The sequence below is a fragment of the Cherax quadricarinatus genome, chromosome 53 (assembly GCF_038502225.1).
Source record: "Cherax quadricarinatus isolate ZL_2023a chromosome 53, ASM3850222v1, whole genome shotgun sequence".
In the NCBI taxonomy this organism is placed as follows: domain Eukaryota; kingdom Metazoa; phylum Arthropoda; class Malacostraca; order Decapoda; family Parastacidae; genus Cherax; species Cherax quadricarinatus.
The window spans coordinates 9956461-9969718 of NC_091344.1; the positions used below are offsets into that span (position 1 = coordinate 9956461).

The 13258-nt window shown below is 36.6% G+C and overlaps 1 protein-coding gene across 1 annotated transcript in view; it reads right to left on the bottom strand.

Moving 5' to 3' along the window:
• LOC128692410 (golgin-45) overlaps positions 1-13258 on the bottom strand; it is a 51454-nt gene that overhangs the window by 12498 nt on the left and 25698 nt on the right. Inside the window, exon 7 of the mRNA XM_070096292.1 lies at positions 3082-3304. Coding sequence (XP_069952393.1) covers positions 3082-3304 — 223 coding nt within the window. The remainder of the gene's footprint in view (positions 1-3081; positions 3305-13258) is intronic.

Sequence of the window (13258 nt, forward strand, 5' to 3'; positions counted from 1 at the left end):
TTCTATAACATGAGACCAGGAAATCTAGAATACAATAATAAATACCATACGAAAATACAGTGCAAAGTTGCTGTTTTAATTAAAAAACACGGTCAAAGTTTTTTTTTTTCTTATTACGCACTGTGTGCTGCAGGATTTTTTTATACTGCGCATACTGACCACATAGACCCATTCTTTCATATGTAGGCCTACCAGCTTTCTCTCATTAGATTTGAGGGCGCTAGAATGTAGGCGTACTAGTATGTCAAAAATCCTGGTGCGTAAGCCGTACTAGTACGTCCGAAACCCTGAAAGGGTTAAGGTAAGTATTGTATATACATTAGAACCTCTGTATCCACTAATTCAGTATCCACAGTTTCAGTTATCCATGTTTTACTGTGGCCCAAATATACCTCTTAATTTTGCATAAAAATGGCCCCAAAGTGCAAATGTAGAGAAGTGCAAAAGCCTAATAGAAGCCGTGAAGTGCTTCCCATCAGTGAAAAAATTATAATTCTCCACTTATTATACATAATTTATCAATTAGACTTTATAATAGGTAGGTATAGGACTTATATATATAGGGTTTGCTACTATCCAGTTTCAGTATACACAGCAGGTCCTTGGAATGCATCCCCCACAGATATGGAGGTCCTACTGTACTGTGTACAGCCTCTCCTCACTTAGCAACGTACTCGTTGACCGACACCTTGGACTTATGACAGGCTCTCTGACCAGTATTCATACCTAAATAATGTATATTAGAGCTGATGTCCTCTATTCTATTTATTTCAATATACAGTACACTACAGTATAAATATTTAAAAATATACCAGAAATGTTATAAATGATGCAAAGGTGACATTAAAACAATATCAAAGATGGAAGACACAAATGCACTACCATTATAGTATGCTCCTCTCTTAGTGACAAATTTGTTTAATGATATGATCTTAGGAATGGAACTCCGTCGTTAGGCGAGAAGAGGCTGTATTTTACTTTATTAGTTTTTTTATGCCAAGCCATATTGAACACTTAATACATGATAGTGTAAACATATTATCAGGCGTTTTAGATGCATCTGATAGTGAAAAACGCTATTTTCCACCCACCGGCAACTGTCACTTATCATCGGGGATGGGAACATAGCCATAGAAACAGGGCCCTTCTGTATGTGGTTCATGGCAATTTAGTGAGAAAATGCTTTGTCCACAAGGGAGGAAAACATGAATAAAAACATTTTCTCAATAAAATGACATAAACCGCATTTTGTATCTCATTAACATGCTTTTCCGAGGAAGCGTAACATCAGATATGCATCATTTTTATGCTTGCAATACACCAAGCCTTATTTTACTCACAAGAAGATTCTTGGTTGTCTTGTCACAAGCCTGAAACATTAAGAATGAGCTAAACTTATCGACCAATTATTGCAACAACTGTTACAATTTGAAACATTCATACGCGTCTCTACGTTTTTTTTTTTATCTTGACAATGTTTTCAATATATTGGGCCTGTTTCCCTAAGATGCCTGCTGTCCTTGTTCACCTAGCAGTAAAGAGCTACCTGGGTGTTAGGTGACTAGTGGGGGTTGCATTCTCAGGACAAAATTAACCTAATTTGCCTGAAATGCTCTGCATAACAAGGGGGCGTTCTATATAATATGTCACTGATGTCAGCTAGGTCTGTATAAGTTGTATCATCTACTTGTAGAAATAAATATTATTATTATTATCAAACCTTGCAAAAATTTATGAAAGAGTGCTACATCGCTAAGGGACACAGCACTGGGAAATGTTTTCGATGGTTTCATCCAAAGAAGGTAGCTCTGGTACCTTGGACCCAGAGACCTTTACCAGCATCACCACTTTCAGCATCCCAATAGTATGTTTTCTTATTAAACTCATGAAAAGCACAAAACCCATATGGGTCATTCATTCAGCACTACACAGCAGAATTGAGACAGAAGGTAGAGGGGTAAGAGGCAGATTATTATTGCATTCTTGAGGAAGCACTAAACCTGTAAATGTTAACTAGCACCTGGAAAATAGACAGCAATCTGGTTTGATATATGAAAGAGGGCAGGGGGAGGGGTAAGCTCCAATTCTTTGTATCAAGAACCCTTCACCAGTGCCAAGGCAGCTCTCCCCACTCCACTAAGGGCAGGACACTGGCAGAATAGAGAAGAGGGGATAGCAAAATTTATGTAGAAAATTGGTGTTGTTACAGTCTGTAATAAAGCTGCAATCAAATCAAAATCAAACCCTTTATTTCTTTGTACAGCACAATGTGTAGTCCACATGTAATAAAATATTGTTGAACACAAAGAGAGCCACTAGAATGCACGAGCATTTCGGAAACACTAATACTAATGCTTACAGACTACTTAAAACCACACATAAGTTACAGAGTGGTAAATTTAAATTGTGTATTATTACAACAATGGGAGGTAGCAAAATTTACAATTAATAAAATTTATAGAAGACTGGCAGCAAAAGAGGAGAGCAGACAAGCATGTAAGAGCATCAAAGACAGTATCAGAAATAAAGCTAGCACACTTTCCCAAACTAGCAATATAATATATGATTGAGGTAAAGTGATTTATCCACGTATTAATCACACTAATTTTCTCTCATCAAATTAGCTAAAAAAAATATAAAACTTACTTTGAATTACTAGTTTACTTTATTTCATTGCTTTTTTTTGACAAAATTTACCTATTATTATTGTAATTTACTAAATTAACTTCAAGGTATGAATATATACATGTATATAGATATATACAGACAGCCCCTCATGATGTGCATAAGTTTCTTAGCAATAATTGTATACATTACCATTTATCACTATAAAAATGGCATAAAATGCTGACAAAATGAGGAATTAGATATACTATTTGCAAAACCTGGATATTTTTATTTGAAGATGACTGACCATTCACTGGCTTAACACTAATCACTGGTGAAACTAGTGTTTAACCAGTCACTGGAGAAACCACTGACTGGTTAACATCTCTAAATAAAGATACCCAGGAGATGCTCATGTGACAAATTCCTCTATTTGGAAAATTTAAATTTAATCTTGAGTTGGCAATGAGTTACCTGTCGGGCCATTTTCTCCCCTGGTGTTTGTGTTTCCAGTCCTTCCAGAGAGAGGAAGCAGCCAACAGAGCGGCCGAGATCACCAAGCAGACGATCTCTCACAGTTTCAGCTAAAACATCTCCATCCACAGCAAGAGTGACCAAATCTGCCGAGGCCAAAGACGGGACCCCACCAGACTGAGCAGCAAGTGGATCAAATGCATCACGAAGTTGTTTGTTCATTCTATTGTAAATGATGAGAAAACATATTACTTTCATACAGAAGAACTATTTCAAATAACAATAAACTGATTTTGTAAAAGCCAAATAAAATTGTGATGCAATACAGGTCGGCCATCGCTAATCCAGCAGTCAGTCATCTGGTTCCATCAGTAATCCAGCACTAATTTTGGCTAGCATAATTTCAAATTTCCGGGGTCACCACACCAACCTGCCGCTACTACTGTTTGGTAGTGTACTTGCTGCATAAGTCATTTCAATTTGTTTTTCTCCATTTATTGTTATAACCTACTCACTTTTAGCCCTAGCCATGGTTCCAATGAATAAAAGAAATATTCTCATTGTGCAAAGCACCTTCACAGTACACTGTCCATAAAAGATAAGGTGGTTTTGAAGCCACTGTCAGTTGCTATGAGCTCCTGAGTCTCATGATGTCAACACTAATATCAACACTACAGCTATTTACCTATCACAACTGATCTAATATGACATAATAAACAATATAAATAACATAAAAACATGGTAAATACTCCAGAATGAATAATATTTGGCATAATACCAAGTGGTCCGATGGAGGTATGAAGTTACCGCTATAGAATATGGGATAAAAGTACCATCCTCCTATCCCTGTCTTGGGGGCTTATATTAGAGAAAACGTAGTGTAGTACAGGGCTATGATATATATGTTTTCGTTGACTGTCTTGGAAGTAGGTTATTCATTTATATCTTAACCCTTTCAGGGTCCAGAGGCCAAATTTCAAAGTGTGCACCAGTGTCCAAGAATTTTAAAAAAATAATTTTGTTATTTTTTCTTATGAAATGGTAGAGAATCTTTTTCTGAAGGAAATAAAACAAAAAGTACAAAATTTGATGGAAAATTGACGAAATTATGCTCTCACGAATTTTGATGTGTCGGCGATAATTACGCATCGGTGATTTTGCCAAATTTGACTCCCATTTTAGGGCAATTACATTATTCCAGTCGACCAAATTCTTAGCTATTTCACTAGCATTACTTCTATTCTATCGATTGAGCACAAGAATTCGCCAAGTCAGCTGTTTCAACTACAAAATAGTGATCAGAAATTGGTAATTTGGCAAATTTAATGCAAAGTTCAAAATACTCCAATTTCAAAATAGGGTCAAGAATAAACAATGCAGGCAGGCATTCCTGGCACTAAACTAACATTTCCTCTGTTCATTAGTTATGTTTTCAGGCTTTACTAATGAATTCCATTTTGATTTTTTATTCACATAATGAATTTTTATTCAAACCAAAAAATAGAAGATTTACTGTTATACAATACTGTAATAATTGTATAAATAATATCACCACATTTGTGAATGTATATTAGGCCCACCAGCAGGCGTATATTAGACGTGTGAGGTCATTTGTTTACTCTTGAGCATCGGCAAAAATTTAACATTTCCGCTACTTTGAGCTCAGTTTCAAGCCATTTCCAGTAATAAACCCAATCAAAATCATCTCTATTTCTGTAATATATCTTCCATTCTGAAGATATATTACTGAAGGAGGGGTGTTAATGTTGCAGTTTAAAAACTGTAGTATAAAGCACCCTTCTGGCAAGACAGTGATGGAGTGAATGATGGTGAAAGTTTTTCTTTTTCGGGCCACCCTGCCTTGGTGGGAATCGGCCAGTGTGATAATAAAAAAAAAATAAAAATCTTCCATTCTATCAAATGAGACCAAGAAATCGCAAATACAACTATAAAAAACATACAAAAAAACACTGCAAAGTTGCCGATTTAATAGAAAATTATGGTCTCAGTTTCTTTTCTCTCATTATGCACTATATGCTTCAAGATTTATTTTATGTGGTGCACACATAAAACAAAATTTACACATAAAACAAAATTTAATGCTCACAGCTTATCAGAGTGAGCTGAGCTCATGACATAGATCTACGGTTCGGACCCTCAACGTAAAGCCGTAGATCTACGGCACGAACCCTCAAAGGGTTAACATACCTCTCAAGGGAGGTTCCATGACACTTTTGAGGGGCTCTTGATCTAGGAATTTGATCTGTGCTCCAGTTCCCTGAATTAAGCCTGAATACCTTCCATCCCCTCCCCCCCATAGGCACTGTATAATCCTACGGGTTTAGCGCTTCCTCATTATAATAATGATGATAATAATGATGATAATAACAATAATGATAATTATAATAATAATAATAATAATAATAATAATAATAATAACATATCAGCATTAATAATGATCAGAATGCAATGAATTTCACAAACAACATAAAAGGACCCCAATGGAAATAAGTCACTTTAACTTTTTTGGATTATCCTAGGTTCTTTGCACATATGCTGCTATATATAATAATCTATGTAACTATTTGTTTTTGTTGGGCTATTTTATTGAAACTTTCACAATGTATGATGGAAAATTGGTTCTTAACGTACACCAAAGATGAAAGAAATCAGACGATAAATAACAGAGTTCGCTTCTCAGCCATTAGCCGCACCTTTGCGGTATATTTTCGTATGGTTTTTATGGTTGTATTCCTGTTTTTTATCTCACTTGATAGAATGGAAGATATATTACAGAAATAGATATGATTTTGATTGGTTTCATGATGAAAAGTACTTTGAAACTGAGCTCAAAGTAGTGAAAATGTTCAATTCTTTGGCAATGTTCAAGAGTAAACAAATGACATCACCATCCAACACTTGTCTGACTGGCCAGTCTAATAAGCAGTCATAAATGGGTTGGCATTACTTACACAATTATTACAATAATACAGTAATCTGCATAACAGTAAATCTTCTGTTTTTTGTGTGAATAAAAATTCAAAATGGAAAGTAAGAGTAATATAAGAGGGGCTTGGAGACATGACTAATGAACAGAGAAAATATTATAGTGCCAGGAATGTCTGCATTGTTTATTCTGGATCCTATTTTGAATTGGCATCTTTTGAAATTTGTTTGAAACTGGCCAAATTACCAATTTCTGACCACTTTTTTGGGTAGATGAAATAGGTGAATGGGCAGTTTCTTATACTCAAGTCAACAGAATAGAAGTAAGTTTATTCTGGTATACAGTAGGGCCCCACTTATACGGCGGGTTAGGTTCCAGGCTGTCGCCAGATAGCAGACATCGCCGGAAGGCAGAATGCCATTTTTTTCAATTTATAAATGTATATAAATGCCAGACAACAAGTTTACACTAAATTATATTAAGTTAGTAATAGAACTAGGCATTAAAAACACACAAAGTAAAATACATTCACAGTAAATTCATTATTTATCTTTAAGTATTTGTAATCTTAATGTAGGGAGAGAGGTGAGTAGTACTTATTTGTAGGAAGTCAGGTGCAGGTAGCCTAGGTGTAGGTAGCCCTGGCTCCCCGTCTCATACTTAATTTACGATATTTAAAACATCCCAGAGAGATAAAATACACATACAGTACACTCATTATTTACCTTAAAATATGTGTAGTCTTAATATAGGAAGAGAGGTGAGTAGTATTTATTTGTAGGAAGTCAGTGTAGGTAGCCGGTAGGTGTAGCCCGCCTGGGCTACACCTACCGGCTACCTACACTGTGGCGCAGAGCCATATTATTAACATCAACATGCCTTGTTCACTGAATTTAATCATTTCTAACAACTACCTTTAGATGCCATCATAAACGAAGGTAGAAGTAATGAATAATTCATGCCAAAAATTGTAAACAAAAGTGGAGTGAGGGAGTGGCTGGGCCAAACGCAGATTCATGGCTGAACAGAGAAAACGTAATGTTGTCCCTCCACCCGGCTACCACACACCTCCACAAGTATTATTATCAGAGCACACATAAAATATGCAATAAATACCAGACAACAAGTTTACACTAACTTATATTAAGTTAGCAATTGAAATAGGCATTAAAAATACAATAAAAGGTAAGATACATACAGAGTACACTTATTACTTACCTTAAAATATTAATATTAATGTGTGTGAGAGGTGAGTGGCAGGGTGTTTATTGAATAAAATCAGAATGGCACACCATCATCCTCTAACTTGGCACTTAAAGCAAGAGGCTTAAGACTTCAGTTTTTATCACAGCTAACCTTAGACGCCATCGTCAATGAGAGCCAACTAGTTAATAAAAGAGTAAACGATAGAGAGAACGAGATAGAGAGTTGAGACAATGTAAGAACACAAACTGAACAGGTAGTGGACGATCACTTGGTCAGGCGAAATAAATGTGCATTAATATGTGTCTACTTTCAGTTCATTCACGTCCGTTTGTAAGAGTTTGTAAAACATTTGCCTCAATATTTTTTTATTATAATAATAATTACCTCACAATACAAATACTCTTACATTGTGTACAAGTTGTACAAGTTAGTTCAGAAAAAACAAATAGCAACACACCATTTTTAGAGTGAATGATATATTTATAGATATAAATATATTTATAGATGGGGTTGTAAGAGAAGTAAATGCGAGGGTCTTGGCAAGAGGCGTGGAGTTAAAAGATAAAGAATCACACACAAAGTGGGAGTTGTCACAGCTGCTCTTTGCTGATGACACTGTGCTCTTGGGAGATTCTGAAGAGAAGCTGCAGAGATTGGTGGATGAATTTGGTAGGGTGTGCAAAAGAAGAAAATTAAAGGTGAATACAGGAAAGAGTAAGGTTATGAGGATAACAAAAAGATTAGGTGATGAAAGATTGAATATCAGATTGGAGGGAGAGAGTATGGAGGAGGTGAACGTATTCAGATATTTGGGAGTGGACGTGTCAGCGGATGGGTCTATGAAAGATGAGGTGAATCATAGAATTGATGAGGGAAAAAGAGTGAGTGGTGCACTTAGGAGTCTGTGGAGACAAAGAACTTTGTCCTTGGAGGCAAAGAGGGGAATGTATGAGAGTATAGTTTTACCAACGCTCTTATATGGGTGTGAAGCGTGGGTGATGAATGTTGCAGCGAGGAGAAGGCTGGAGGCAGTGGAGATGTCATGTCTGAGGGCAATGTGTGGTGTGAATATAATGCAGAGAATTCGTAGTTTGGAAGTTAGGAGGAGGTGCGGGATTACCAAAACTGTTGTCCAGAGGGCTGAGGAAGGGTTGTTGAGGTGGTTTGGACATGTAGAGAGAATGGAGCGAAACAGAATGACTTCAAGAGTGTATCAGTCTGTAGTGGAAGGAAGGTGGGGTAGGGGTCGGCCTAGGAAGGGTTGGAGGGAGGGGGTAAAGGAGGTTTTGTGTGCGAGGGGCTTGGACTTCCAGCAGGCATGCGTGAGCGTGTTTGATAGGAGTGAATGGAGACAAATGTTTTTTAATACTTGACGTGCTGTTGGAGTGTGAGCAAAGTAACATTTATGAAGGGATTCAGGGAAACCGGCAGGCCGGACTTGAGTCCTGGAGATGGGAAGTACAGTGCCTGCACTCTGAAGGAGGGGTGTTAATGTTGCAGTTTAAAAACTGTAGTGTAAAGCACCCTTCTGGCAAGACAGTGATGGAGTGAATGATGGTGAAAGTTTTTCTTTTTCGGGCCACCCTGCCTTGGTGGGAATCGGCCGGTGTGATAATAAATAAATAAAAAAAATAATAAAAATAACAATAATAATAATAATAATAATAATAATAATATTATTATTATTATTATTATTATTATTATTATTATTATTATTATTATTATTATTAGTATTATAATAAAATGCACTAAACTCACAAGGGTCGTGAATTGCTATATATAAAGGCATACGAAAAGAACATTTTTCTACAGGTATCCCCCAGTTTGACTAGAGAAAACATAATTCTTCCGGCACTACCTACACAGCTGCTTTGTAAACAAATCTCATATTTACATCAATTTTTATTCTGTGAGTGTATGTATCATGTTTATATGCTATGTAATGGGTTTCATATATAATTTTGAGGAAAATATCATAGATGGATTAATGAAAATGCCTATATTGATGTAAAATAAGACATTTAGTGTGCCCAAGAGTGATTATTATTATGTAGTATTGGCGTCATGAGTAGAGAGAGACTTAGCGATTTTAATGTGTACCTGCACACCAACACAGTAAGTATATTTAGGTACAGGTACACATAAGTATGATAAATTAGACACATGTGCAACTCTTGGGTATGTAAGACTGATTACCTCATTCTCTTCCTGTTTTTCAAGTTTCTCCTACGTATGGACTGATGAAGCCACTGTGTGGCGAAACGTTTCCTCAATAAAGATACCCAAGAGTTGCACATGTGTCTAATTTATCAACATGTCGGTTCTCTGAACCATTCATCTACAAACACATAAGTATAATTATCAGAGTACATATAAAATATCCTCCATGGGGAAGTGGAACAGAATTCTTCCTCCGTAAGCCATGCGTGTTGTAAGAGGCGACACCGGGAGCAAGGAGCTAGTAACCCCTTCTCCTGTATATATTTAAATGTAAAAGCAGAAACTTTCGTTTTTCCTGACGTCGGTGGGATATAGAAGAAAGAACATATAAAATATGCAGTAACTTTAAAACACTTGAAATTTTGGAAAGTTTCCTGACGTAATAGATGTGGTCACGGAAAATGTAAACAAACAGGGTGGGGGGTGCCGTATTTGAAAGACTGCTTGCCGTATAGCAAATTCTGGTCATAATTTGACATCGCCGTATTAGCGGAACACCGTAAGGCAAAACGCCGTAAAGCGGGGCCTTACTGTACACAAATACAGTTACAGTAGACCGCTATATTACATGGTAGTTACGTTCCTGAAAACGCCGTGTTAGGTAAAACCATGTTAGATAAACTGAAGAACTTATCGGAAAAATAGGGTTACGTTCCAGGGAGCCCCCAAAAAGTCAAACAACCTTTTTTTTTGGATCAACAGATCTTACAAAGATAAAAGTGAATATGTAATTGTAGTTCATTGTCGTGATATATTACTGCTTAAGACTACAAATGCAATAGAAATAATAGTAATTTTTACCTTAAACTGTGGGTAATGGTGTTTGTGGATGATTGTGAAGAGAGTGGGTATGCATTGTGTAGCCCTACTGGGGTGAGGTGGATGGCTGTTGGCTGTCAGCAGAAGTGGATGGTAGAAGTTCTAGTACTAAAGTTGATGGTTGTATTGGAGTGCATAAATTCTATAATGGATCTCTGGGCTCTTTTACCCTGCAGTACATTATACAGCTGATGGTAAGGCATCATCAGCTGGGCTAGACCCTGTTTCAAAGCACTGCTTCTAGATTTGTCAGGGCCTTCTTCAGTGAAAAGTCTGCAACTTTACGAATAATATGGAACTGCTCACGTAACCACTGCAATGTTAACTGTTTTTCTTCATCTTCTGTTCTGTGGCTCCTTTGTATCTGTGCATCGAGTTCTGCCAACATTTCCTCTGGACTCCTGTCTTCATCATCATCTTTTAAGGGTTCATTCACATCTTCTTCATTCATATCTTCAAAACCATCTGAAACCAGCTGAACAACTTCCTGAACCTGACTCTACAGCAAGGGAAAAACAGTGAAAAAATTAACTACAGAAGGCCATAACTTTCCCCAGCCTGCATTTTATGCTGATTGGGGCACTTCATTCCATGCACTTCTAGCACAGCTGATGGCATCTGCAATGTTAAATTTATTCCAGAAACCTGGTACTGCCAGGCTGGAGTCAGAGTCCACTGATGCAATTTGTTTTTTCATAACTTTTTTTGTGTAGTTACACTTGAATGACTTAATAACTCCCCAATCCAGTGGTTGTATTAAAGATTTTGTATTTGGAGGTAAAAATACAACTTTTACATGCGGGGTCATATCCAGCAAAGCTTGTGGATGAGCACAGGAATTATCAAGAATGAAGAGAACCTTGAATGCAAGGTTCTTGCTATGCAGGTAAAACTTGACTTCAGGAATAAAGTGATGCTTAAACCAGTCAATAAATATTTCCTCTATCATCCATGCTGACTAGTTTGACCTCCAAATTACTGGTAAGGTGTTCTTATCTACACCTTTCAAAGCACGAAGATTCCTAGAGTGGTAAATAACCATGGGCTTACACTTGAAATCACCTGACGTATTACGCAAAGGAGCAAGGTGAAGTGATCCTTCGCTGCCTTGAAGCCTGATGCACTTTCTCTTGCTGATTGATTAAGTTCTTGTTGGCATTTTCTTCCAAAAAATGCCTGTCTCATCAGCATTAAACATATATTCATTTTTGACTTTCAATGTTATTGACTTACGATATGATGTGTTTTGACTTGCAACATGTTTGTCGGAAGGTAACCCCATTGTAAGTCAAAGAGCACCTGTATTAAATAATAATAATTAAACACTTGATGTGGCTCATAGCCACCCTCAGAAATAATTTCCTGCAGTTCAGCAGGGAAATTACTTGCTGCTGTATGATCAGCTGAAGAACTTTCACCAGGAAACTTCATATTATGTAATTTATTATGCAACTTAAAGTTGTGGAACCAGCCTGTGCTAAACATGCACTCTTTTTCAGACCTTCCTTCCTTCCTTATCACAATTATCCTATGGGTGACGCTCCATACTTTTTCCTCTCCTGCAAACCGAACCGTGTTAAGTCAATTTTACAAAGTGTTGTATAAAGTTGTGCTGCAATTTTTCAATAGTGCAGTAACAAAAAAGTGCCAAATAAAACCATGTAATATAATGGTCTACTGTACATAGATTATCATACATAGCAGTGTGTGTGTAGAAAACCTAGGATAACCCCAAAAAAAGTCGAAGTGCCTTATTTCCACTGGGGTCCTTAAAGACCATCGTGCAGTCGATGGGTTTTAACCCTTAAACTGTCCAAACGTAGATCTACGTTTTTTCAACATTTCAAAGTATGTAAAAAAACGCAGAGCTTCTTTTTCTTTTTTTACATTTGAAAACTTGTAAAAAAAACTTTGATATAAATTTTTTTTTATATATTTGAAAATATGTTAAAAAACATAGATCTACTTTTCGAGCACTACGCATGTGAACGTAAATCTGTTTGGACAGTTTACGGGTTAACACACAATAAACCAGCAACCCATTTTGTATAACAAACCAGAAACGAGAACAGATCTTGCAAGAACCCTTGCAAGATCTGTTCTTGCAAGAGTTGCACTGAGGTGAAAGCTCAATGCAAAGCTTGTATAAGCCTTATTGAATTTAAACAGCACTACAGAAGGAATACTAGCAAAATAACTATGAGTCTGGCAGACTGGAACAATGAAATGAGCCAAAAATGGGGCATAAATTGGGTGAAATTGCCAATGCGTAAAAATCACCGTTGGGTTAAGTGTGTTCTAACCTAACCACTCTATGATCCGGCAAAGTCACTAATCCGGCACCCTACAGGTCCCGATGATGCCGGATGAGTGATAGCCAACCTGTACTTCTTAAATGTTTTTAACCAGTACAATGAGAATAATGTCAAAAATTGCAAGATTTGTTATGCATATCCAAAATTATGCCTCATAGTACATCCTATTTTTTTCTTTTAAACTTTGCAGATAAGGTTATTGTATGGAAACCTGAGTGTATAAAATCATGAGGCAGCTGCAATCTATATAATAAGTTACAATATCAACATGGGAGGTTAAGCTGCAGGAAATGATGTGAATCCTGAAGACACAGATAAGAGGAAATTTTGTATGAGTGAATTATAGTTGTCTCCCTTGAAATAATGCACTAAAATGATTAATACTGACACACATAAGAAAGACTGAGCATATTTTGAATGAAGTCTTTTTACTAGTTTACAACTTATGGGTTGTTAACCACGAAAAGACAATAAGCACCAAGAAAAAATGTATAATGGCCTTAGGCAAAAATGCTGTATAACTTATTACAAAATACACGAGTTCTGGGGTTCAAATTTATTTTGTTGGAGAATAAGCTCTTATTATATATCATAATATTCAAATGAATAGAGTACATGATACTAAGATGTAGTGGATACCTTTATTAATGACACTGTTTCCCCCAAATAT